The sequence below is a fragment of the Haliotis rubra genome, unplaced genomic scaffold (genome assembly GCF_003918875.1).
Source record: "Haliotis rubra isolate DU_JTF1 unplaced genomic scaffold, ASM391887v1 Scf74, whole genome shotgun sequence".
Lineage (NCBI taxonomy): Eukaryota > Metazoa > Mollusca > Gastropoda > Lepetellida > Haliotidae > Haliotis > Haliotis rubra.
Window position 1 is genome coordinate 299,467 of NW_025767457.1, and position 23,328 is coordinate 322,794.

The 23,328-nt window shown below is 40.6% G+C and overlaps 2 protein-coding genes across 4 annotated transcripts in view; one reads left to right on the top strand and one right to left on the bottom strand.

The window, feature by feature from the left end:
* Positions 1–15,012, bottom strand: part of LOC124259866 (poly(ADP-ribose) glycohydrolase-like) — a 26,865-nt gene extending 11,853 nt beyond the window's left edge. Inside the window, 8 exon segments of the mRNA XM_046694082.1 lie at positions 915–1,040; positions 2,090–2,185; positions 3,670–3,772; positions 4,358–4,493; positions 10,281–10,351; positions 11,293–11,390; positions 12,512–12,613; positions 14,914–15,012. Of these exon segments, the coding sequence (XP_046550038.1) occupies positions 915–1,040; positions 2,090–2,185; positions 3,670–3,772; positions 4,358–4,493; positions 10,281–10,351; positions 11,293–11,390 (630 nt within the window). The 5' untranslated portion in view covers positions 12,512–12,613; positions 14,914–15,012.
* A 1-nt stretch (position 15,013) lies between these two features.
* LOC124259870 (40S ribosomal protein S24-like) lies at positions 15,014–22,453 on the top strand. Of its 3 annotated transcripts, none has more exons than XM_046694091.1 (6): positions 15,014–15,105; positions 16,402–16,470; positions 16,995–17,204; positions 18,099–18,212; positions 18,816–18,817; positions 22,351–22,453. In XM_046694091.1, the coding sequence occupies exons 1-6, from the start codon at positions 15,103–15,105 to the stop codon at positions 22,436–22,438; spliced, it is 486 nt and encodes a 161-aa protein (XP_046550047.1). In that variant the 5' UTR covers positions 15,014–15,102; the 3' UTR covers positions 22,439–22,453. The 3 variants fall into 3 exon arrangements, with proteins under 3 accessions (XP_046550047.1, XP_046550048.1, XP_046550049.1); XM_046694092.1 differs by lacking the exon at positions 22,351–22,453 and adding an exon at positions 22,150–22,225 and having other exon boundaries at positions 18,816–18,839; XM_046694093.1 differs by lacking the exons at positions 18,816–18,817; positions 22,351–22,453 and adding an exon at positions 22,150–22,225.
* The last annotated feature ends 875 nt before the right edge of the window (positions 22,454–23,328 follow it).

Here is a 23,328-nt window from a genome sequence, read left to right on the forward strand (position 1 = left end):
ATAAAGTACAGATTCTAGTACATTTGTTGGGTTGAGTCCCATCCGGGCTCCGAACCCACACCCTCACAGTCAGGCACCTAATCGCCAGCACACAGTCAGCCGCCTAACCCTCTCATCCACTGCAACCTCCACAAAAATGGAAGTGGATAACTGATAGTCTAGACTGCGGACTTTGTGTACCCCTCTGATAAGTGTAAATTGGCACGACTCCCACGGCCGAAAGCTAAGATTACACAAAGCCATTTAGAAAGTGGTCAAATGTAACATGATTGGGATTACAATTTCTTTGTGTGCTGGCGATTAGGTGCCTGGCGATTAGGTGCCTGGCGATTAGGTGCCTGGCGATTAGGTGCCTGACTCTGAGGGTGTGGACTCAACCCAACAAAAGTACTAGAATCTGTACTTTACCAAGAAAGTGTAATCCCAAATATAACATATGTTACATTTGACCACTTTCTAAATGGCATTGTGCATCTGTGTAGACAAATGATACTCATAAACATACAATGATCAGGGATATTCAGGGACCTGTTAAGATTTGCCTTGTTTACAAACCCCACACTTAGAAATTTAGGAATTCCATGGGTACATGGTGTCTAAACATACTGATAAACTGTCTGAAAATATGCCTTAAAAGATACTAAATCAAGTTTGGCATCAGCTTTTATCACCCACACTTTTCTGTAAATTTTCCAACCAAAGGTAACAAGTGATATGTAATATTTAACTAATTATTAATCTTATGTGTGATAAGGAGTGGACACAAGATTAATATCTAGTAAAATTATTGGGAACATTTTTGGAATAACTTATTTCACTTCTGCCTTTTTGAGAATGATTCAATATTGCAATAGTCAGCAACACAGAGTTATCTCATCTTGGTTTCAAATGGGTTGAAAGAATAATTATCTCACCTTGGTTTCAACAGGGTATTCATTCTGCGGCGAACAAGGCATACGCACATGATCCTGATCCCATTTGTCCATGAAGCTTGCAGGATAGGGTGACGGAGGTTGCGTATCTTGGTCAGAGAACTGATACTGAAAACGGAATAATTCCATGCAGAAAATATCCCTTGGTTCAATATATTACTTTTCATCAGTATATAATTTTCCATTTCACATTTATGGACTATTTCAAAGACTTAGTTGCAGTGGTGCTGACTTCTCAAAGCTGGAAGAATTTCTGATGGAAACCTGGATATATTACAGTGTGGCTCATATCAGACCTGTTCACATTGGTCTGTCTGTTTGTTGTTTAACACTTCACTCAACAATATTCCAAACATATGATGGTGGTCTGTAAATAATCTCGTCTGGACCAGACAATCCAGTGACCAACATCATGAGCGTTGATCTACGCAATTTTGACCTATGACATGTGTCAACCAAGTGACCACCCGATTCCGTTAGTCGCCTCTTATGACAAGCATGGGTTACTGAAGACCAATTCTAACCCGGATCTTCACGGGTCTGTTTACTTTGAACTTTAAAAAATTATCTTGCATATTCCACTTTTGACCTATGGTCCTGTGCTCAGAGCGCAGGTCACGAATCAGTTGAAGTTAAGCAACGTCGAGCTCGGACAGTCCTTGGATGGGTGACCCATGTTTGGCAGCTTGACTCCTGAGAGTTTCTAGGACTTCAGTCCTGCCCCACAACGAAGCACATGTGGTACATGTGGTCTCAACTCAGGCAAGTGAGTTTGTTCAAAATTGCCTCTGTTCACCCAGCAGAAAATGGGTACCCGGTTGGATAAAGTTCCTTCTAGTGCCTAAGAGGCAGCTTGGGTTATCCGGGGTAATAAGAATCGGATTCTGATTAAGCGAGGCCAGCAATCACTTGGTGTTTGGAGACTGTGCGCTATAGAAGATGACTAATCATTATTATATACTAGAGCAAGGGTTGAATAGATCACGTTCCTGCTTTGCCTCCTCGGTGTTCCCGTCTATAATATAGTCTGGATAAGCCACCCTGTGATTGATATCATGAGCAACATTCCATGAGGTCGAGGTATGATGAGTCAATTTCAAATTTCACCGAAGCGATCCTGCACATCAGAAATATGAAAATGGCAGCTGGCAACTTACTGGCAGTTTGATAAGCACTGTATGGTCTTTCCTGTTCAGAGGTTTCACCAATCCTAAACAGTTTGGGGTTGTCTTCAGGTCTGTCAGCTTAATGCCCTGTGTAAAAATCATATATAATACACTGTAACATGGCTATCTGGAAAACATGAATAATAGAACATTTTTTCTTATCTTTTCATCATCAACTGATCAAAAATCAAACTCAGGTGGAAATTGAATAGGGAGTGTTAATCCCTCAAAGTCCCTCACATTCTCTTCAGATGTTGCTACAGCAAGACTCTTGGTGCCCTGTGTCAGCCATTAGGAAGCAGAATTTGTTTTTATATTTTCATTTTTACAAGGGCTGGCAGAATAAAAAAGAGAAACAGTCTTACATGATCAGGATAATCTCTCTGTTACGGCCATTAACTCACTGGCCAGCTGTAAATGACATGGAGCAACTCAACCTAAAGATACAGTGAAATGTAGTAACTCACCCTCCAGCTACAGTGACATGTAGTAACTCACCCTCCAGCTACAGTGAAATGTAGTAACTCACCTTCCAGCTACAGTGAAATGTAGTAACTCACCTTCCAGCTACAGTGACATGTAGTAACTCACCCTCCAGCTACAGTGAAATGTAGTAACTCACCCTCCAGCTACAGTGAAATGTAGTAACTCACCCTCCAGCTACAGTGAAATGTAGTAACTCACCCTCCAGCTACAGTGAAATGTAGTAACTCACCCTCCAGCTACAGTGAAATGTAGTAACTCACCCTCCAGCTACAGTGACATGTAGTAACTCACCTTCCAGCTACAGTGACATGTAGTAACTCACCCTCCAGCTACAGTGAAATGTAGTAACTCACCCTCCAGCTACAGTGAAATGTAGTAACTCACCCTCCAGCTACAGTGAAATGTAGTAACTCACCCTCCATCTACAGTGAAATGTAGTAACTCACCCTCCAGCTACAGTGAAATGTAGTAACTCACCTTCAAACTACAGTGAAATGTAGTAACTCACCCTCCAGCTACAGTGACATGTAGTAACTAACCCTCCAGCTACAGCGAAATGTAGTAACTCACCCTCCAACTACAGTGACATCTAGTAACTCACCTTCCAGCTACAGTGACAAGTAGGAACTCATCCTCCAGCTACAGTGAAATGTAGTAACTCACCCTCCAGCTACAGTGAAATGTAGTAACTCACCCTCCATCTACAGTGACATGTAGTAACTCACCCCAGCTCAGTGAAATGTAGTAACTCAGCTACAGTGACATGTAGTAACTCACCCTCAAGCTAGTGACATGTAGTAACTCACCCTCCAGCTACAGTGAAATGTAGTAACTCACCCTCCAGCTACAGTGACATGTAGTAACTCACCCTCCAGCTACAGTGACATGTAGTAACTCACCCTCCAGCTACAGTGAAATGTAGTAACTCACCCTCCAGCTACAGTGACATGTAGTAACTCACCCTCAAGCTACAGTGAAATGTAGTAACTCACCCTCCAGCTACAGTGACATGTAGTAACTCACCCTCCAGCTACAGTGACAAGTAGGAACTCATCCTCCAGCTACAGTAAGAAGTAGGTACTCACCCTCCAACTACTCTCTCGCTGCAACATGCTGGGTTTCTTGTTTGGGATATCAATTTCCATCACTCCATCCAGGGAGTCTTCAGAAGCTTCTGTTTTCTGGGAGCTGCAAACGCAAGTAAAAACTGCCATTCAAGCACCAATGTATGTTGCCAAGATGAAACATCCCCTCAGTGACACCTCCTTGGTCATCCAACCAGTCAAGAACAACTGAAGTAAATGTTGCTTTTTGCTACAGATAGCCATTTTCTAGCCGTATCACAGCAACCTGCAACTAACTGAGTCTATGCCTACTTGCAGGATTCCCTGAATGGTCCCAAACTTCTTTACCAGCAACATGTATTGTGAATCAATTGACTTAACCTCCGCAGGTGAAAGCAGTATCTCTCGATGTTCATCTTTGGTCCTTAATGTTAAAGATAACAATTTACCTGTAGATAACAAGTCAAGGTATATGCTCAATGAAACACAAATTTTAAACAAAGTTATAAAAATGTCCAGTTTATAACATCACTTCCAGGAGAAACAAATGCCCAATTTTCATTCAACTCACAATCTTAACAAGAAAGGTTATAAGCTTTTTCTCTGCTTTAACAGCAGTATTTCAGCTATATGAAGGAAGCTTATAAACAACTGATGGTGGATCAGACAATCAAGTGATTGATACTGTGAGCAACAATCGGTGACATACTCTCCTGGTTCTCCAGGGGACATCTCATACTGCTGGGTCGGTGCATCCGCATCAGACTTCTCCTTTGGGGGATCCACCGAACTCCCATCTGCTTCAGGATTTACTTCACTAGCTTTCTCTTCAGTGGGTTCGGTTTCTAAAACAAACAGCATACAGTCATTTTCATCCCTGCCTACTGTAAATGTGGTCAGTGAATGAGTTTTGTGCCCTATTGAGCAGTAGTTAAGTTATGTCAAAGTATTTGAGCCTCATGTGGGATCTAAGCCAGATTTAACACTGTCATAGACTTTAACCCCTTTGTGAAACCCATGACCACAGGTATGGAGCTGACAAACCAAGAATAATGGGGTGAATTGGAAATTTTATTATAAATTGTATATTTATATACTTATCCTATCTCACGATTTGCACTTCTCTCTCTTGCTTCGACGCTGAGTGGAACGAATGAGAACTTTACCTGTAGGCCTCTCTTGTCCCTACGCCTGTGTTCCCCAGGCTCCTCTCTTTATAGGACAGGTCCTTAGTCCCTGGCTAAGCGTGCAGCACGTTCCCCTGTCTACCCATGTGACTACCTCAGAGTGATCATTCTCTTCTTGGAGCCAATGACAGTTATACGTAACCGTCGTAATCTGAGTAGAGGGGAGGCTGGGTGGGCATCCATCGCGTGAGATAGGATAAGTATATAAATATACAATTTATATTAAAATGTCCAAATTTTTAAACTTATCCTATCTCACGATTTGCACTTATCCCACGGTTGGATGGCGGGTCGCAGATTACCCTAAGTCAAAAGGCACTGACAGTATATACCGTATATGACCGTCTATAAGACGACCCCATGGATAAGACGACCCCCAAACTTGATCCTTAAAATCAGTGTCAAAATGGCATGTTTCGTGCATAAGTCGATCCCCGCGATGGGGTCCTAATCGCGGCAAACACAGACCACAGACAACTGGCAGTTACCAATAATTATAACTTTGGTCCACATTATTCAAAGAATTCACTGTCATATATATTGTGTCTACTCACGGATCGAAACGAAGTGTAGTTGACAGAAAATGCATAATATATTTTGCTTCTCTAAATATCATATTTATTGTAGCAACAAACTGGCTTGCTTATTTTACCCCATTCAACAATCACGAACTGATTACCTCACTCGCTTTCCATTGACTGCTAGTTTACAGTAACATCGGTAAAAATGTGTGAATTTAAATGGCTTCCTCAGTGATTTTACCCATTCCATGTGCTTACCACGCTCATGAGGGTCCATGATAACCTTAGTGTTGATTATATATATGTTACATAAAAACTGTAAATAAAATTACACAATGCTAGGATATATTTCTTTGGGTAAATAATAGTATTCTGTATTATATTTTACTGACGACTGCGTCAGAATTCATCCCGTTATATTATTGTGCATGTTTGAACTTGTTCGCCGGAAAACGTGTGCACAGCTGATTGCTATTTCCGGCTCAAATACACACGGTAATCTTAATTAATTTATAGAGCAAAAACTGTAACTAAAATTACACAATGCTAGGATATATTTCTTTGGGTTAAATAATGGTATTCTGTATTATATTTTACTGATGACTGCGTCAGAATTCGTCCCGTTATATTATTGTGCATGTTTGAACTTGTTCGCCGGGAAACGTGTGCACAGCTGATTGCTATTTCCGGCTTTGTGTACGAGACAAATACGCTCGGTAATCTTAATCCCTGCAAATAATACAATACGGTACTGTATAGGCTAATGACAACCGTAGATAGCAATGAACAAGGGAGGCCGGATCTGACTAGCATCGTACCTCTACTAGTGATGGGTTCTCCTGAACCCCTTGGCTTACTAAGCGCCATCGCTCCAATGGAGTGGGTGCTCCTGAGCAATGTGGTGTTCAGCAGTAACCCTCGCATACACAAGAAAATGCAACTAGGCAAATGCAACTAGGAAATCGGGAAGGACTCACTACACTGACGTGATTGCTCCGTGGAGTAGAGGTCAGCGAGCAAGATTGTCGAACACTTCTACATCCGTAGGGAGCAACGACAAGGTAGGCCCATAACTAACAAGGTCACTACGTGCGATGGTTAGTTCGAACCCATTGACTTACTAAGCACAATTGCTCCCAGGGACCGGGACTCCCGAGCAATGTGGTGTTCAGTCACTACCTTCACGAAACTGAAAGGACGCAGCTTAGCGAGTGTAATCAGTCGTATTACCACGATTTCCAAGGTACCCCCTGTAATAAAAGTCTAATGACTAGTATTGGGCCAGCCCCTGCTTCGAAACAACCCCCACAGACACCATCCCGAGGAGGGTGAAAGGGTAATTGAATTGGAAAACTCACAATTTCAGTACCACAACATCATCTTATGACTTCCACTCCTTACCACAGTAAGATCACATAGATGTGTATAGGTACTTAGGAGCATGAACGCTACGAAGTGTAACACTTCGGGAATGACTCACTTCACTGATGTAATTACTCCACAGAGCAGACGACAGTAAGTGAGGTGGCGACTCTCCAGAGTCTCAAATTAAATTGAGAGGAGAAATCGAAGTCCCAGAAGAATCGAAGACACAAATTTAGAAATAAAATTCAGAATTTATTCAGATTGTACACAAAGCAGCAACAATCGCAACTGGTGATCATCTGCGCTGAAGCTGATGGTTGTACCGAGTGGCGAACAGGTCTACATCTGGTTGATAACAGGTAGATCTTCGATTGGAATATCAGAAGCAGTTGTTTCCACTCCGTGAGTGACGGGTGTTTGGGACGTGACAGGGCATCGGCAATGACATTGCTCATCGAGGGAATGTGTCAGGCTTTGGTCACTGTGTTGAGTGAATCGATCAGATGATAAATTCGAAATATCAACTGAAGTAGAACTGCCGTTGACCCCTGATGTGTTATGTATCAAACTACCATCGAAATGTCTGATTGAATCAGTATATGAGTGAACCGTAGATCAACTGCTCAATGCCGAACGGCGAAAATGACAGTGCTGAATTCCAATTCGTTGATATGAAAGGCCCTTTCTCCTGATGACCACTGCTAGGCCACTTGATGGAGAAAGTGAGCGCCCCAGCTTGAGAGATGCGTCGACTTGATATCGGACTCGTGGGACCAAGACAAGTCTGCCAGGGCACTTCATAGTCACTCTCATCATCAATATTCCAGTAAACAAACAGTAGTCTGCCATTTGCAAACATTACCCACGATGCGACAAAATCCGGACACCACAGTCTTCGGTTAACCGGGCTAGTCACAACCCATAAATTCCAGGCTGCGCTATGCTGACTACTTGACAAGACATCGCTGCTGGTACCATGCACACAAAAAATGACCCATCTGTTATCTGTCCAGAAACTTGCTGATGATGTAAAACGCAGGGTGCTGAAGATGACGAACCATCTGCAATGATTGCACCCAGTGATACACAAACACGCTGTTACGAGTAGTCTGTAGTAACAAGACTCAGTGAAGCATCGTAAAGTATTCCTGGCTAGCAAGCTCATCTAATAATGCCCTATCTGGTGGTCCTAGTGCTGATATCTACGCCGAAGATAATTTCTTTGAACCGAATCATTCATCAAGGGTGAAGATTGGATGGTAGATTAAATCGGGGTCACGGAGGAATCTTGAGAACTGGAATCGTCAGACCGTCAAGTGCCGAGCGTAATATGTCTAGATGACTGCGCTACTGACATTAAATGTGAATCGATTCAGCATGGTGAAGCACATAGCTACTACCTCGGTTCAACCAGCAGAAAAAGGGAACCAGGTGTGATAAGTCAGGTGACTAAAAACTTTAAACGCCTCACAAGCCGTAAGGTAAACCGGATCAACAAATCAGTTTGTCGTGCTTAGAGCTTGCCACTTCGTGGTGAGGAATTCAGCGCCTTACAGATGTCCTGAAAACTAGGATCGTGTTGAAAACTAGCAGAGTTTGACAAATTTGGCCGTATCTAGATGCAAGTTCACGATCCTCGTTGAGGATGTTAAAAACCAGTGTTGACAAGTCCCGATCCTTCATGTTGAATGTAATAAATAGAACATCTGGTATTTTCCTCTAGGTAGCTGTAGGTGGTCGGTGAACCAAGCGATTATGTGTGTCAAATCAACCAAAACAATTCCTGCATCTTAAAGGCGACTGGCATAGCCCGAACCATGAAAACAAAGACGAAGTTCGATGTGGGTTATGTGGCTTGGGAGGCATCCCAGACACAATTTGCATAGGCTCTGGCGAACCAATAGGCTGGTAAGATGCGTCGTTTTGGAAATAAGACGAGTGGTGAATCGCCGAATTCGGGTGAATCAACTCAATTGGTACGCAAGGTCCGAGGAACAGATTATTGACGAAAGCCGACAGTTTGATGAATGCTGACGATTAAGTGATCTTGAACGGCCAGGTGAACTGGTTCGGCGATATGAAGCAGCTCGGCCTGGTGAAATGGGACAAGTCTGGCTAGTAAATCGGTTCAGCTTAGTGATCTGATTCAGAATAGTGAGCCAGAACGTTGATGTGATCTGGATCGGCGTTGTGATCTGGATCGTGACTGTGATCTGGACCAGTTTGGTAATCCGAAACGTTTAAATGATCTCAGCTGACGGAGAGATCTAGAACGATCAGATGAACCGGTGAGGTGAAATGTTCCGGCTGAGGTGAATCGTTTCGGTGAAGAAAGCCGTTATGGCGAGGCAAACCGATGATGTGAACTGTTTCAGCGATAAGAAACAGTCTTATAAATGGCGAATTGAGTCGAGGTCGTGATCCAAACGCCTTGGCGAGTCGACGTCTAGATCCAATACGCCTTGGCGAAATGGTTCAGCCTGGTGAATCCATTCGGTGTGGCGAACTGATTCAGTGTGGTGAATCGGTTCTGCGATTTGATGATGTAGATCGGCTGTGTGAGTCGGCTGGCAACACAGAGCGGTTCGATAAGGCGGAACGACGAGTAGTCATCTGATGATGCGCCAGTAAAATCATCACCTTCCGACATAGGAATCTCCAAATGACGAGCAGGTAATACTGGTCGTTGAAAGCGGGTTTTTTTGTCGGGTGATCAACTGTTGAAGTGTAACGAGCTCTGTCTGCCAGCCAACGGGAGCAAGCATGTCTATATGCTCTAAAAACGTCCTTGATAAGGGAGAACATTCCCGACAACGCTTGCTTCAGGAACACAGGTCAATACAACCCACACATGACGAGTGGGGATCCGAGGAAGTAAATATTGTTACAGTGTGCGCAAAATTACGCTACTTTGGGTTAACTTCCCATGATATATTTGTCATGTTAACTTTTAAGGAAAACTGACAACTCTCACAATATGTCCATACAGTGGTGCGACAAGAAGAAGAATGATTACTCTGAGGTAGTCACGTTTGTAGACAGGGGAACGTGCTGCACGCTTTGCCAGGGACTAGGGACCTGTCCTATAAAGAGAGGAGCCTGGGGAACACGGGCGTAGGGACAAGAGAGGCCTACAGGCAAAGTTCTCATTCGTTCCACTCAGCTTCGAAGCAAGAGAGAGAAGTGCAAATCGTGAGATAGGATAAGTTTAAAAATTCATAGTTGCAAACCCAGTCATACGATTTAACAACTTTAACAACTTGGCCACCTGGTCTCTCTAGCTCGAGGCCAAAGACCAATCAGTGAACTTCAATTAATATTGCTAAACTTTCTGGAATATTTTCCTTGTACATGTTGAAACCTTGGCAACAACGCATCACATTTGTGTCTATGAACAAGGTATTTGCTGCAAACAGTCAAATCATAATCAGTGTACACATTTAAAACATTACATGGTGACGATTCATTTGCAATTTTCTCACTTAAGTTCTGCATAAAAGTAAAAACATATACATAATGATGAAAAATGTGCACAAATGACTTTGAAGAGTTTGCTTACCTTTCTTTTGTTTTGATTCTTCTGCTTCCTTATTGTCAAAGTACTTTGATGTTTGAGGGATCTTTACATCACTACAGAATCAACAGAAAGTTCATACATACAGACAAAACCATTTGTGAATCTTAGGGCACATAGCATGTTTGCAGTTCAAACATGAGCTAAATATGAAATTTTCACTATACTGTGATCATAGAGGGATAACAGCATTTGCAGTTACATGACATTTTTCTTTGGAAAACATAAAACGGCAGCAGAAGCTTTGACACTCCTTAAGTGGTGTTCTTCCTTTTTTCGTGTTAATAATGTGCGAATAATAGAGACTTCATAATAGAGATTAAGTGAATGTACATGTATACTTGGAATACCAATTCCTCTGGAAACAATTCTTGGATCTCAGGGAAACAAAATAGTACGTTCATTCTCAACTTGCTCTAGCTATTTATATCCTTAGGGATTGTCTTGATTGTCAATGAGTTCATGTTAACATTTATGTTGATTAACCCTGTGTAATCTAACAATGAAAACCCTGAAACTTGCAAATGCACTTTCTTTGTTGCTAAACTCATCAATAATCCAGCTATCTGTTTGAATATCATCAAGTCTGACAAGCAAGCGAGTATGGTTTTTTGCCGCTTTAAGCAATATTCCAGCAATATCATGGCAGGGGACACCAGAGGCCTTACAAGTTACACATTGTACCCATGTATGAATTGAACCCGTGTCTTTGGCGTGACGAGCCAATTCTTTAACCACTGGGCAACCCCACCACCCCAAATCAAGTCTGAACCTGACAATCCAGTGTTGGACATCATAAGCACTAATAAACTCATATGGGATACAATAGCACCAACCAAGTCAGCCAGTCTCACCACCTCAATCCAGTAGTCAACAAGCATGGTTTGCAGAAAACCAATTCTTACTCGAATTTCATGACAGTAGCAGTGCATTAAGTGGCCATACTTTGTGTAGTTATTATACCAATAATTTCATAATTGGGTAAAATTAATCATACCTTTCCTGTGGAGAAGCTGCAGCATTTTTTTGCTGCTCTACGATCTGCAGCATCAGCAGCCTTCTGTCTCTTCTCTTCCTTTTCTTGGTTTGCCCCATCTGGGAGAAGCATGTGAATATGATGTCACTTTTCAACATACAGTGTAACCTGTCAACACCAGCACCTGTCTAATCCAGCACATTGTCAAAACCGGCATAAAATTTTGGTCCAGCCATTTTACAATGATATTATGATCATTAAAACATTGTCTAATCCAGCACCTGTCTATTCCGTATTCTGGCATGACTTTCTGGTCCCAACAAGCAATTTTAACTGTAATTAACACTGTCTAAACCAGCATGGGTATGAGCAGTCCAATCAAGGACCCATAGTCCAATACTGACTGACTGAGTTTGGTTTTACGCCGCTTTTAGCAATATTCCAGCGACATCACGGCGGGGGACACCAGAAATGGGCTTCACACATTGTACCCATGTGGGGATTCGAACCCGGGTCTTCGGCGTGACGAGCCAACGCTTTAACCACTAGGCTACACCACCACCCCTCATAGTCCAATACACTAATTAATTTTTTTGGCACGCTAGATAATCAGGAAGAAGTGGTTGCAAGGTGAATCAAACGCTCAAACCCGGGATGGGATTACCGTCTCAACATTGTTTTACTCTGTTGCACAATTACAAAATATCTAAGGCATTTCAGAGATAAAGAGATTGACGAGTGTAAATGGCAGTCATGTTGGAAAATGATCGTCACTGTCTTATCCGGCACCCTGTCTAAACCGGCATTTTATTTCATTCCCGTGGGGTGCCGGTTTAGACAGGTTTCACTGTATATAAAAATTACATATTGTCACCAGCGTTAATATTGCCTATGCCCCTTAAAAATACCTAATGGCCTGTCCTTAAACCTGACAGTGTGTTTCAATGTATCTCTTAATAAATCTATGGCATGAATGATTTAAATACAAAATGGACCAAAATGGACTTAGACTTTTGGTGCATCCACAACTTAAGTAACTAGTCCAAAACCGAAGTAGAATGAAAGTCTGTTCATTCTAGCTGGTATCATTATAATTTTCAAACGAATGATGCTGAGAGCCAGAATATGCTCAAAATGCTACACTTGATGTAAATATACCAAATGATGCCCTCCAATACTGCTGATCAAATTTTGCCAAGATCACTCTTATCACCAGACATATATACATTGATATATTTACCCATCTTCCTTTTCTTTGGTGAAATTGGTGTTGGTTTAAACTGCAAAGTCGATTGTCGAAGTTTCCTAGTGGATGATTCACTCATTGTCAGCAAATAGCATCCTGTAGATTGAAGAGGCAAAACACTCCTGTAACTTGGTGACATCAAACCATATTCACCAAAACAGTTGACCTCAAAGTTGACCAAAACCTAAATCACGATAACTTGTACAAACACAAACTAGATAGCCAGTCATTGATCACAGAGCTTGGCATCAGCATATCTATTCAAATTTACCATGGCATATTCATATATCAAACAATAGTGAGTGAGTTAAGTTTTATGCCGCTTTTAGCAATATTCCAGCAATATCATGGCAGGGGATGCCAGAAATGGGCTTCACACATTGAACCCATGTGGGGAATCGAACCCGGGTCTTTGGCATGACGAGCGAACACCTTAATGACTAGGCTACTCCACGGCCCTATATATCAAACAATAGCAAAATATATTCTTCTGTTGGGGTATAGATAAAAAAGTATTATAAACACAAGGATGCAAGTTGGCACAAGCTCCTGGGCTCAGTCTGATCTAAAGAGGTATCATGGGATATTGCAGAATTTTAGGCTGTATAGGGGTAGTCTTTAAATGTAAACAATATGCTGGCAGGCATATGATTCAGTTCAAGCTGCATCCTTGAAACCCTTTCTGAGAAGCAAAGCACTAAATATATTTGTGTTGCGACAAGTTCATAAAGGGCCTGTGTGGTACTTTTTAGTGTTTGCTTTTATTAAATGTCATACTCAGCATCATTTCATCTTTATGATGATGACCTGTAAAAAAGTGATTCAGGAGCAGACAATTCACTGATAGATACATTATGCATTGAAGCATGCTATTTAGCATGCCATCCCCAGACTTTCATAACCAGAGATTTACCTCGAGTCCTGTGTTTGAGGGTCCCTGGGACTCATGCTTATAATTTTCAGGGGTCCTGGACAACAAAATGGGGGTCCGTGAGACACTTAAATATTTTTACTAATACTGTTATTGTATTGTGCATCATGACCATCACATTAATTGTTATAGTAATGAAATTGCAAATGATACCATAACTCAGCTAGTAGCAAACTCAGTGATAACTTATTGTTACTTGATTGGAATTACAAATACAAATACAACAGTATTTGGACTTTTTCTGCATCCCTGTGGATGTGCTAATAAATTTCGTTGCGTCCATTGTGAATTTGTATGCGTATAGGACGCAGGAATGCGCATCCTGTAAAATCCCTGCATAACCCTTGAAATGGGTCATTGGTCCTTTTGTGATTTTCACCAGTGAGTGTGCATCTTCCACATGATAGGAGGAAAAGTATTGGCCAAGTTGAGGTATTCAATTTGAAAAATCACTCACAATCATACTCATCTATCACTTCTTTTTAGGGACTATGAGGAGTTTGGATATAGATTTGGTCTATGTTTGGAATAGTATGTTGCACACACTCAACATAGTGAATGTCCTGTGGGGGGGTGGGGGTGCAGCCTAGTGGTTGAAGTGTTGAACCTGAACACCCAGGTTTGATTTCCCACATAGGTACAAAATGTGTTGCCTATTTCTTGTGTCCTCTGGCATGGTATGCTGGAATATTGCTATAAGCGGTGTAAAACCTTACTCACTTACAGAATATCCTAAATATAATGTGTTGTGATTCATACAAATTGTCTGGCTAATGCATTCTGTATAACTGACTGACTGAGTTTGGTTTTACGCCGCTTTTAGCAATATTCCAGCAACGTCACGGCAGGGGACACCAGAAATGGGCTTCACTTTCTGTATAATCGCATGTCTTGAAGTGGTATAAACAAAAATGCACATGATGTCTCAGACAAATGCCCCCATACTTCCTGGAATATTACAAGGCATGGTTTGTCCCTCATATTCTACTTCTGAACCATTTATAAATGAAAGCAAGCATTTCACCTGATAATATACAAAACACTCTTGGTATGCACAGTTCACCTTGATCATATGAGCGTTTTATATACGTCCATCAGTAACGGGTGATTGTTAGCAACCTAAATAGATGGTATCTCTGTTTATTGGTTCTGATGAATGACAGTATCACTGATCGTAATTTACGTCTGATTGTGATACATTCACTGATCGTCATATATCCACTGACCACTCGTAAACTGACTTTCAAACTTACAACGCAATCTGCTGTAATGGCCAGGAAAGCAACTGCATAGTATGTAAACGCAAGAATGATGACGAAGCTAAATGATCATATGTCTTGACTTGAAGTTGAAACAAGACGGTTCTTGCGAACGCTTGCTTAATCGATAGGTAAATTCTCGGAAAACCTCGCAAGTGCCCCCAATGCTATGTAAACAAAGTGATCGCCGTAACTATTTGACTCACTTTTCAAACTGAACAGAACACGGCTATCATAAAATGCAACTCTAAGCCACCGACGAATATTTTCTGTTGCAACTGGGAAGTGTTACTTTCTGTTTAAAGCATCTTTCCCCTCTTTGAAAGTCTCGCGTGTGACTTCCGTCGATAACTCTCTACTTCCGGTCTTTTCCTAGCGGCCATTAAGACCTCAAAATGGTACATGTGATGTGCTCTTGAAAATCCAAATATATCTCTTAATATAAAGATAATCAATGTTATTAAGATAACTCACTTCATACGTTTACATCTTCACGCATTATATACAAAACTTTAAGTTTGGAAATGATTTTGTAAACGTTGTATTTATCGTGTCAAATATGTCAACAACGGTAGTGGGAATTTCGCAGTGTGTTATTGCAGATGAACAGCTATCGCTTACTCATGTATTTTATTAAAAATATGAAGAACATTTGTTTTTCATTATGTTTTCTGTAATAATGTCAGTTATTTTCCGTTCACCCTCTGACATAGCGTAATGTTTTGGATTTTAGAACGTGTCGTACGATAGACGGGGTGAAACATTTATGATGGTCTTATTTTTATTTTTATCTGATTTTAGAGCACCAGGTCAGTGATAACTGTAAAATATCGTACACAATGAAAAGTTGTGAACTGCAAATGAAAATTAATAGCTTTCTCCGTCAATTCAGTGCAGCAAACACAAATGACACTTCCCATTTAGCCTAACTAATTTAATAAGATTCCATCACATTTTCGCTCTTTTGTAAATATTAGCAAGCTTATTGGATTTTAAGGAATATATATTTGGAATTTAAATATTCCATGTCAAATTCAAATTGCCATACCGCCATGTGACAGTTTAGTCATTTTCCATAACATTAACCGAGTTTAAAGCAAACTATTGAACTCTGATAAAAAGTATGATTGGTTATCATAGCAAGAGCAATGAGTACCAAGAGTACTTTTGAGTACCTTATGTCCTTAAAAGTACTCTTGGTCACACTTCTAGCCAACACTTGGCGGCACAGACGACCCAGTCACCTGGGGATTGCAATAAGTTTTATTCTGTTGATGTGACAGACGTCTATGATTGTAGAATCCAGGGATGAGAATTTTCCGCGGAATTCCAGGAATTTCATTAGGCCAAGGGTCATATTTGTGAATCGTCTAAATCCGTATAATTTGGCCTCGATTTGGCCCCTGGCTAGTTTTCAGAGTTGTTCTCAAAACTTCATTCTCATCCCTGAGAATAGTTTGGCTTCATTATGTTTCTAGGGTTGTCAACTCGTACTCCTAGGTGTCACCATAGTGATAAACATCTGCATCAGCACTGGCATTCCTCTTACATCAATTTGACATACTGTGATATGATTGACTTACAGTTGAGCAGAATTAAGCTTGCTATCAATCACTGCTTTCTCACTGGCATTGAAAATCTGTGTCTGACGTTCGTATTCATGTACTTCAACATTTGCAAATTACTTTTTGCAGAGCGAAGGTGCGGCCACTATCAGAACGCGGAAGTTCATGACCAACCGCCTGCTCAGCAGGAAGCAGATGGTATGAATTGTTTGAAATTCATATAAAGTTATATTTATAATACCAGGATCTTGCAAAGCTACTAATGTCATTGTAATTTGTGTTCCTTGTTAATACTGCAACTATTCAGTGTTTTCATTGGGGCTGGCTAAAGAGATTGATATAAATCTTGAATATCAGCGATGAGAAGATTTGTGAATGATTATCGATATGAATATTGTGTCATTGCTACTGTCGAACAGAAACTATTGTGATGAAATATACTATTATTTTACTCCCACAATGCACAAAACTATGTCTATTCTTTTTACGTTTTGTTCATGCTTGTAACATAAGTGCTCAAAGTTAAAGATTAAGGGGCCTCTAGATGCAAAAACTATAGCAGCAAAACATATCCAGAGGACACATTTTTAATTAGCTTTTAGATTTCAGGATGTTTGTTCTTATGCTTGTACTGATTTTCCTACTGATTTCTTGTTTATTTGAAAGTGCAGTTTGTATTTCTGTTTGGTGAGATGTTTGAGGTAGAATTCTATCTGTTCTAGGTTGTGGATGTAATCCATCCAGGCAGGGCTACTGTTCCGAAAACTGAGATTCGTGAGAAGTTGGCCCGCATGTACAAGACAACCCCAGATGTCATTTTCTGCTTTAGTTTCACTACTCACTTTGGAGGTGGGAAAACCTCAGGATTTGCCCTGATCTATGACACCCTCGATTATGCTAAGAAGTTTGAGCCCAAATTCAGATTAGCAAGGGTAAGTAAAAGTTTGATGAATCGTGAATTGTTTACTTCAGTTTTGTCATTTCACTTGTTTATACTGCATAAACAACCATGGAGTGTCCCAGCTGTATGTGGTACCCCAACTTGTTGTGCTGAATTGACACAATGGTGGGGTCAAATCCATGTTCGCCCGAATGTACGTTGTCAGCATTGTACCGTGTATGTGGTTTCACCTGAGTGGTAAACATCTGAGACCATCATCACATAAGGCTTTCCTCCCATGTGAAGTTACCATGGTAGAACTGGCATACTGTTCAAAGCGGAGTTAAACCAATGTTCTTATTGTAACCATCGGCAGATATTTCCGTTGCTTAGACCTGTTAGGGTCCGGGTGAGAATATTGATCTTCAGTAACCCATGCTTGTCGTAAGAGGCGACTAACAGGATCGGGTGGTCAGTCTCGCTGACTTGGTTGACACGTAATCGGTTCCCAACTGCGCAGATCAATGCTCATGTTGTTGATCACTGGATTGTCTGGTCCAGACTCGATTATTTACAGACTGCCGCCATATAGCTGGAATATTGCTGAGTGCTGTGTAAAACTAAACTCACTCACTCACTCACTCCATGTTGCTCATGGTTATATGGTCTGATTGTTTTAGTGTGTGATCTGGCTAATGATGTGTTACACCCCATAACAAATTGCACTGATTTCCTTTATGTGATAATTGCAGAGTTCGGGCATGCTTGTTTACTGTCTGTCAGTGTCATTAAATAAATTTTTAGTTACCCTTTACTTTATCTGATCTTTTTATTAGCTGTCGTCTTTTTTATATGAAATGTTCTAATAAAGAGACCTGAGCAATTGTTTGTTTCTGTGTTTTCAACCTGAAATGTGAAACTATTTGCTACAATTATGTGGTTACAGCATGGCCTAGTGGAAGTGAAGAGAACAGGAAGAAAGCAGAGGAAGGAGAGGAAGAACAGACAGAAGAAAGTACGGGGAATTGCGAAGGCCAAGATCGGAGCTGACAAGAAGAAGGTAAGGAGTCCATATCTCACTAATAACATACATTTGTATATGATTTGGTGGGGAGTGTTAATGCTGGTTTATTCAACAGCTGGCCTGTCTCAAGTTGTAATTTGCAAATATTAGTTTCATGTTATAATATATATTTAGGGTCAGTTACTCATAGTGGACAGGTGACTTTTTGAAGTCTTATACAAAGTACAAGAAATTTATTTGGGCCCAATTTTATTTATTTTATTTTGTGGCATGGTTCAAGTGAGAGTTTAGTACTTCCTCTGTTATAGCATATGTTTAATATTTTGGATTGGATCAGTAGGAGCTGTGTTGGATCAGTTTGTTACAGAGCAAGACAGTTATCTATTGTGAAGTAGGAACAGTCCTTGATTACTTTCCACATGTATTTTGGCAGTGGGGTAGCCAATTGGTTCTGGCGTTTGCTCATCACGCTGAAGACCCGGGTTCCATTCCCAAAATGGCCACAATGTGTAGCCCATTTCTGGTGTCCCCGGCCATGATATGACTGGAATAATGCTAAAAGCAGTTCAAAACTATACTCACCCATATGTATTGATTTAACTCGCAATATTTTTATGTATAATTTATTTTGCTTTGCAGAAGTAAACATGGTGCACACACCAGGTACATGGTTTGACAGTTTCTGCACTCCAATAAATAATGCTTGTTTGATGTGATGTGAAGTGCACTAATGCTTGCTACAATAACATGCTCATCTTCATCCTGTGCAGCTTCACTAATACAGACTAACATGTTCACTTAACAGAGTTAGAGCTACCATTTAGTCCAGCAGCCTAATCAAGTGCAAGTCTGCTACAGCTTGTTTTCTCCCAGAATTTACTGAGTTAACATTAACCTAAGTCCAAGCTGTGGGCTAGGCTAGTTGAATTTAAGCTCATGGTTACTAGCCGTGGAGCAGTGAGGTAGCCAATAGGTCGCTCGTCACGCCGAAGATCCAGGTGCAGTTCCCCACATTGATGCAATGTGTGAAGCACATTTCTGGTGTCCCTGCAGTATTGCTAATATAGCTGCACAATCTTCGCTCACTCACTCACTCACTCTGTGAAGATAGTATGAGTGCACACTTGTTTGATTTACGATAGACTTGACTTGATTAGAATGCTTTCTTTGCCTAGACATTTCATATAGACATTTAACCAAAGTTCGAAAATTGAGAGTGGCTCCTTAATGATAGCTTTTACAGTCATTAAATGTTATTTCACACATTAAGGGACTACTCATAATTTATGGCTAGGGGGAGTGATGATGATGTTATGGAGAAGCATGTACAATGTGAATGACCCCCCTAAGATTTAAGTACAAAATAAGTGAAACACCCAAACCCCCACCCCCCCCCCCTGCATGTCATGTACAAAATCAATGCCCCCCATAATTTTCTAAGCATAATTTTAAACACACTTTATGTACAAAATTGCTCCTCCCCATATGTGTATACAAAATTTATTACCCTGCCCCCCAATAAAATAAATAAAAATGGGTGACCCCTTAAAATCATTTTCCCCTTCCTCTCCTCCCTCTTTCTTCTTCTCCTCTCCTCTTTCACACACACACACACACACACACACACACACACACACACACACACACACACACACACACACACACACACAACCTAGCCATAAATTATGAGCGGTCCCTAATAAGTCTGAAAATATGTAAACGATAAGTGAAGTGATGTTTTGCATGTGTTTATTGTCTAGTATTTTCATTGCATGCAGTGTATTTTTGTCTGGATAAGTTTTCAGATTTTAATTGTAATTTAACACAAGATCTTATGTTCAAAGTGGTGTTCCTTGAATACTGGATCCAATGTTCAACAGTGTTTGTCTTTACTAGAAGACGCATTAAAGGGGGTGTATATTATTACAAGATCTAACATTCAAGGGATTTTAACTTCAATACGATTTCAAATATTCGAGGGGAATTGTCTCTGGAGCATGAGCTGTTCATTGAAAGCATTTGAGTTCATTCAAATTATGGCCAGTCTCATAGTTGCTACTTGTTACAGTTGATACATACTCATGGGAACACATGAAAGTACAGGTGTTCCTTTATTTATATCCAGAATTCCACTCACATTGCAATAAAAGCATGTGAAGAACCCTGGAAAAGAGTATAGGAACACTTGTACTTTCATGTGTTCCCTTAGTCGTTTCCATGAGTATAGCTTAAAGGCTTATTGCTATTTGTTTGAGTTGATATAGCTTGATAGCTTATTGCTTGAAACATTGTGATATTCAGTTATTGTTGTGATATATTTGAATGTTGTACCACCAGTTGCTTTGACATCTTTTCACCAGCTTGCATAATAACCTTCTTTGTGTAACATCTCAGAATCTGCATTGACTTTGTAGCTGAAAGAGTGATTATACCCAAGACTGCTACATTCTTTTATAATCTTGTCAAGGTCCTTGTGTTAACATACTGGCAAACAAGGATAAGTTGAGCACCGACCTGACTATTGACCCATATTGGCATGTATGAGTGCCGCCCACTGGTGCTTACCATTGTGAGCGAAGCAGCCCCAGGTTGTCTGCGATCAAGTGTAGTGCTACACCGACCACTTGAGTCTTTTGAGCTAGGCGTGTGCAGCTGCGTGTGGAATCAATTTCATCGTCGTGCAATGCATGTGCACTAGCCTACATCTGCCCTACCTTTCACAAACCAAATGGGTTTGCTCATAGCAGTGCACCGCCTACTTCTCGTAAACGTGTTCTCTGCACCGGTCCAACTTATCCTTGTTTGGCAGTAATTGCTCTTCTCTGAGTTGTAGGTAGTCTTGTTTGAACAGGGTACGATGGGCAATAGACATATTTTCTATGGGGTATATTGATTTTGTAATCGAGGCGGTGGGGTAGCCTAGTGGTTAAAGCATTCAGGTTCAGTTCCCCATGAGTGTGAAGCCCATTTCTAGTGTTCCCCACCATGGTATTGCTGGAATATTGCATAAAGTGGTGTAAAACTGATAAATTTTGGAATATATTATCAGTTGTATTCAGTTCCAGTTCATAGTAAATTGATGCATTCAGAACTGATCCAGAATTGTTACCCTGAAAAGCTACAGGTCCATGAGCATATGCTCATGCATACCTAGCCATCCTATAGATGGAATACTGCTGAACAACAAACACACACATGCCTATTCGTACAAAATATGAATTATTGAGGAAAGCAATACACCCAGCAAATAGATTAGTTTATCAACAATGAGGTACAGTAAGTCTCCATACAGCAGGTTAATGTAAATGTTCCATCCATGACAGCTCTAACTTTAGGTATTATTGTCAAATTCAACATGTTGTTTGAGGAGCAGGGATTGTTTTCCCCCTGTTTAGAATAGGGGTATAACAGCTTATGCTTATGAATGATGTGTGACTTAGTGATTCTGTTTTGAGTATGATCTGAATATGCCTGGGAGCATGGGGTAGCCTGATGGTTAAAGCGTTCGCTCGTCACGCCGAAGACCTGGGTTCGATTCCCCACATGGGTACAATGTGTGAAGCCCATTTCTGGTGTCCCCCGCCGTAATATGGCTGGAATATTGCTAAAAGCGACGTAAAACCAAACTCACTCACTCACTGAATATGCCTGAGACTATTACCAGCAGCTGGTTTGTCTGCTGCAGATTAGGTTCCTTACCTGAAACTTGAATATTGATGAGTGCTACATTAAACTGCAAATAGTTTGTACATGGTTTCTGTATGCTGAGTTCCTCATCTCAGGAGGGTAACCCCAGTTCCTGTCTCGAGGATCTCTAACTGGATCTATTGATGAAAACTGGAGCCAGATGTTTATTCAAGGCTATTTTGTGGTGGTTTTCCAGGAACAGACATACAGTACTTGTTGCCTGGGTATTTGACTGGTCTCTTGTTTGATAGTGGATTCTAACAAATGTTCTTTTCTTGTATTTCAGTGATCAAGGAAGGAAAGATGTCCCGATGTGTACAGTGATGTGTAATCTGGGATTAAAAAAAAATTTAGAAACATCTCATGAAATGTTTGTCATGTTTGAGGTTTAGAAAACATTGATATGCAGTGATTCATTTAATAATGGATACATTGCAATTGTCTAATGATGGATGGCAGCTTATTGGTGACAAGTTGAAGTATTGAGAGCAGATGAAGATTCTGTGTTTGAGTATTACTGTTTTAAGCAGATGGTAACATTGGAGAACATATTTGTAAAACTAACACATTGTTAAACAAATGTGAGGAGCTGGAATTGGATCGGTTGAAGAGCTTGATTAATAGGTATTCAAAGCCAGGAAAGCCCTAAAGCATGGACACGTCTTTTATCATCATCAGTGTCGTTTCTTCATCCCAAGTTTGGGTTTCCCCGACTTGATATTGCTGGAACATTGCTAAAAACAGCATAAAACCATAGTCAGTCAGTCATTCCCAGATTGGGGAAAAAGATTCAATTTATTTGAAAAGCCATAATATTTGTTATGTCTATATAGCATGGGTCCCATGGGCTTGAAAAAAGCTTGAAATTTGAACTTTTGCCTCAAAATTGGTTTCAGCTTTGAAAAAGCCCTATTGCCAGTAATTTGCCCCCAAAAGGCACTAAATGAAAGAAAAAACCTTGCCATCATGTTATTTTAAGGGAAATTAATGCACAAAACTAACTTGCAAAATCTTTCCAACACAGGGATGAAGCCAAAAATAACTTCTCACATTCAACTAACATTGTTTTTCTTTAAGTTCTACAGGGATTGACAAGACGCGAATTCCTTTGTCCTATACTCATAAAAATTGACAGTGGACGCAACAAAATTTATTAGCGGGTCCACAGGAACTCAGAAAAAGTCCAAATACTTTTTGTAAAAAATCCAATCAAGTGACAATAAGTTGTAACTAAGTTTGCTACTGAAAAAAAGTACATGGATTATGGTATTATTTGTAATTTAATTACTGTAACAATGTGACGATCATGCTACACAATACACTAACAGTATTAATAACAGTATTTAAGTGTCTTTGTTGTCCAGGACCCCTGAGTCCCAGGGACCCTCAAATACAGGACTCGAGGTAAATCCCTGGGTCTTACAATTGTGATTGGGCCTTGAAAAGAGTTTTCAATAAACTTTTG

Excerpts from the sequence above, each read along its gene's own strand:
- LOC124259870 (XM_046694091.1), top strand. Across the intron at positions 16,471-16,994 it reads TGCTCAGCAGGAAGCAGATG|GTTGTGGATGTAATCCATCC; the intron begins GTATGAATTGTT and ends TATCTGTTCTAG. Across the intron at positions 17,205-18,098 it reads CCAAATTCAGATTAGCAAGG|CATGGCCTAGTGGAAGTGAA; the intron begins GTAAGTAAAAGT and ends ATGTGGTTACAG.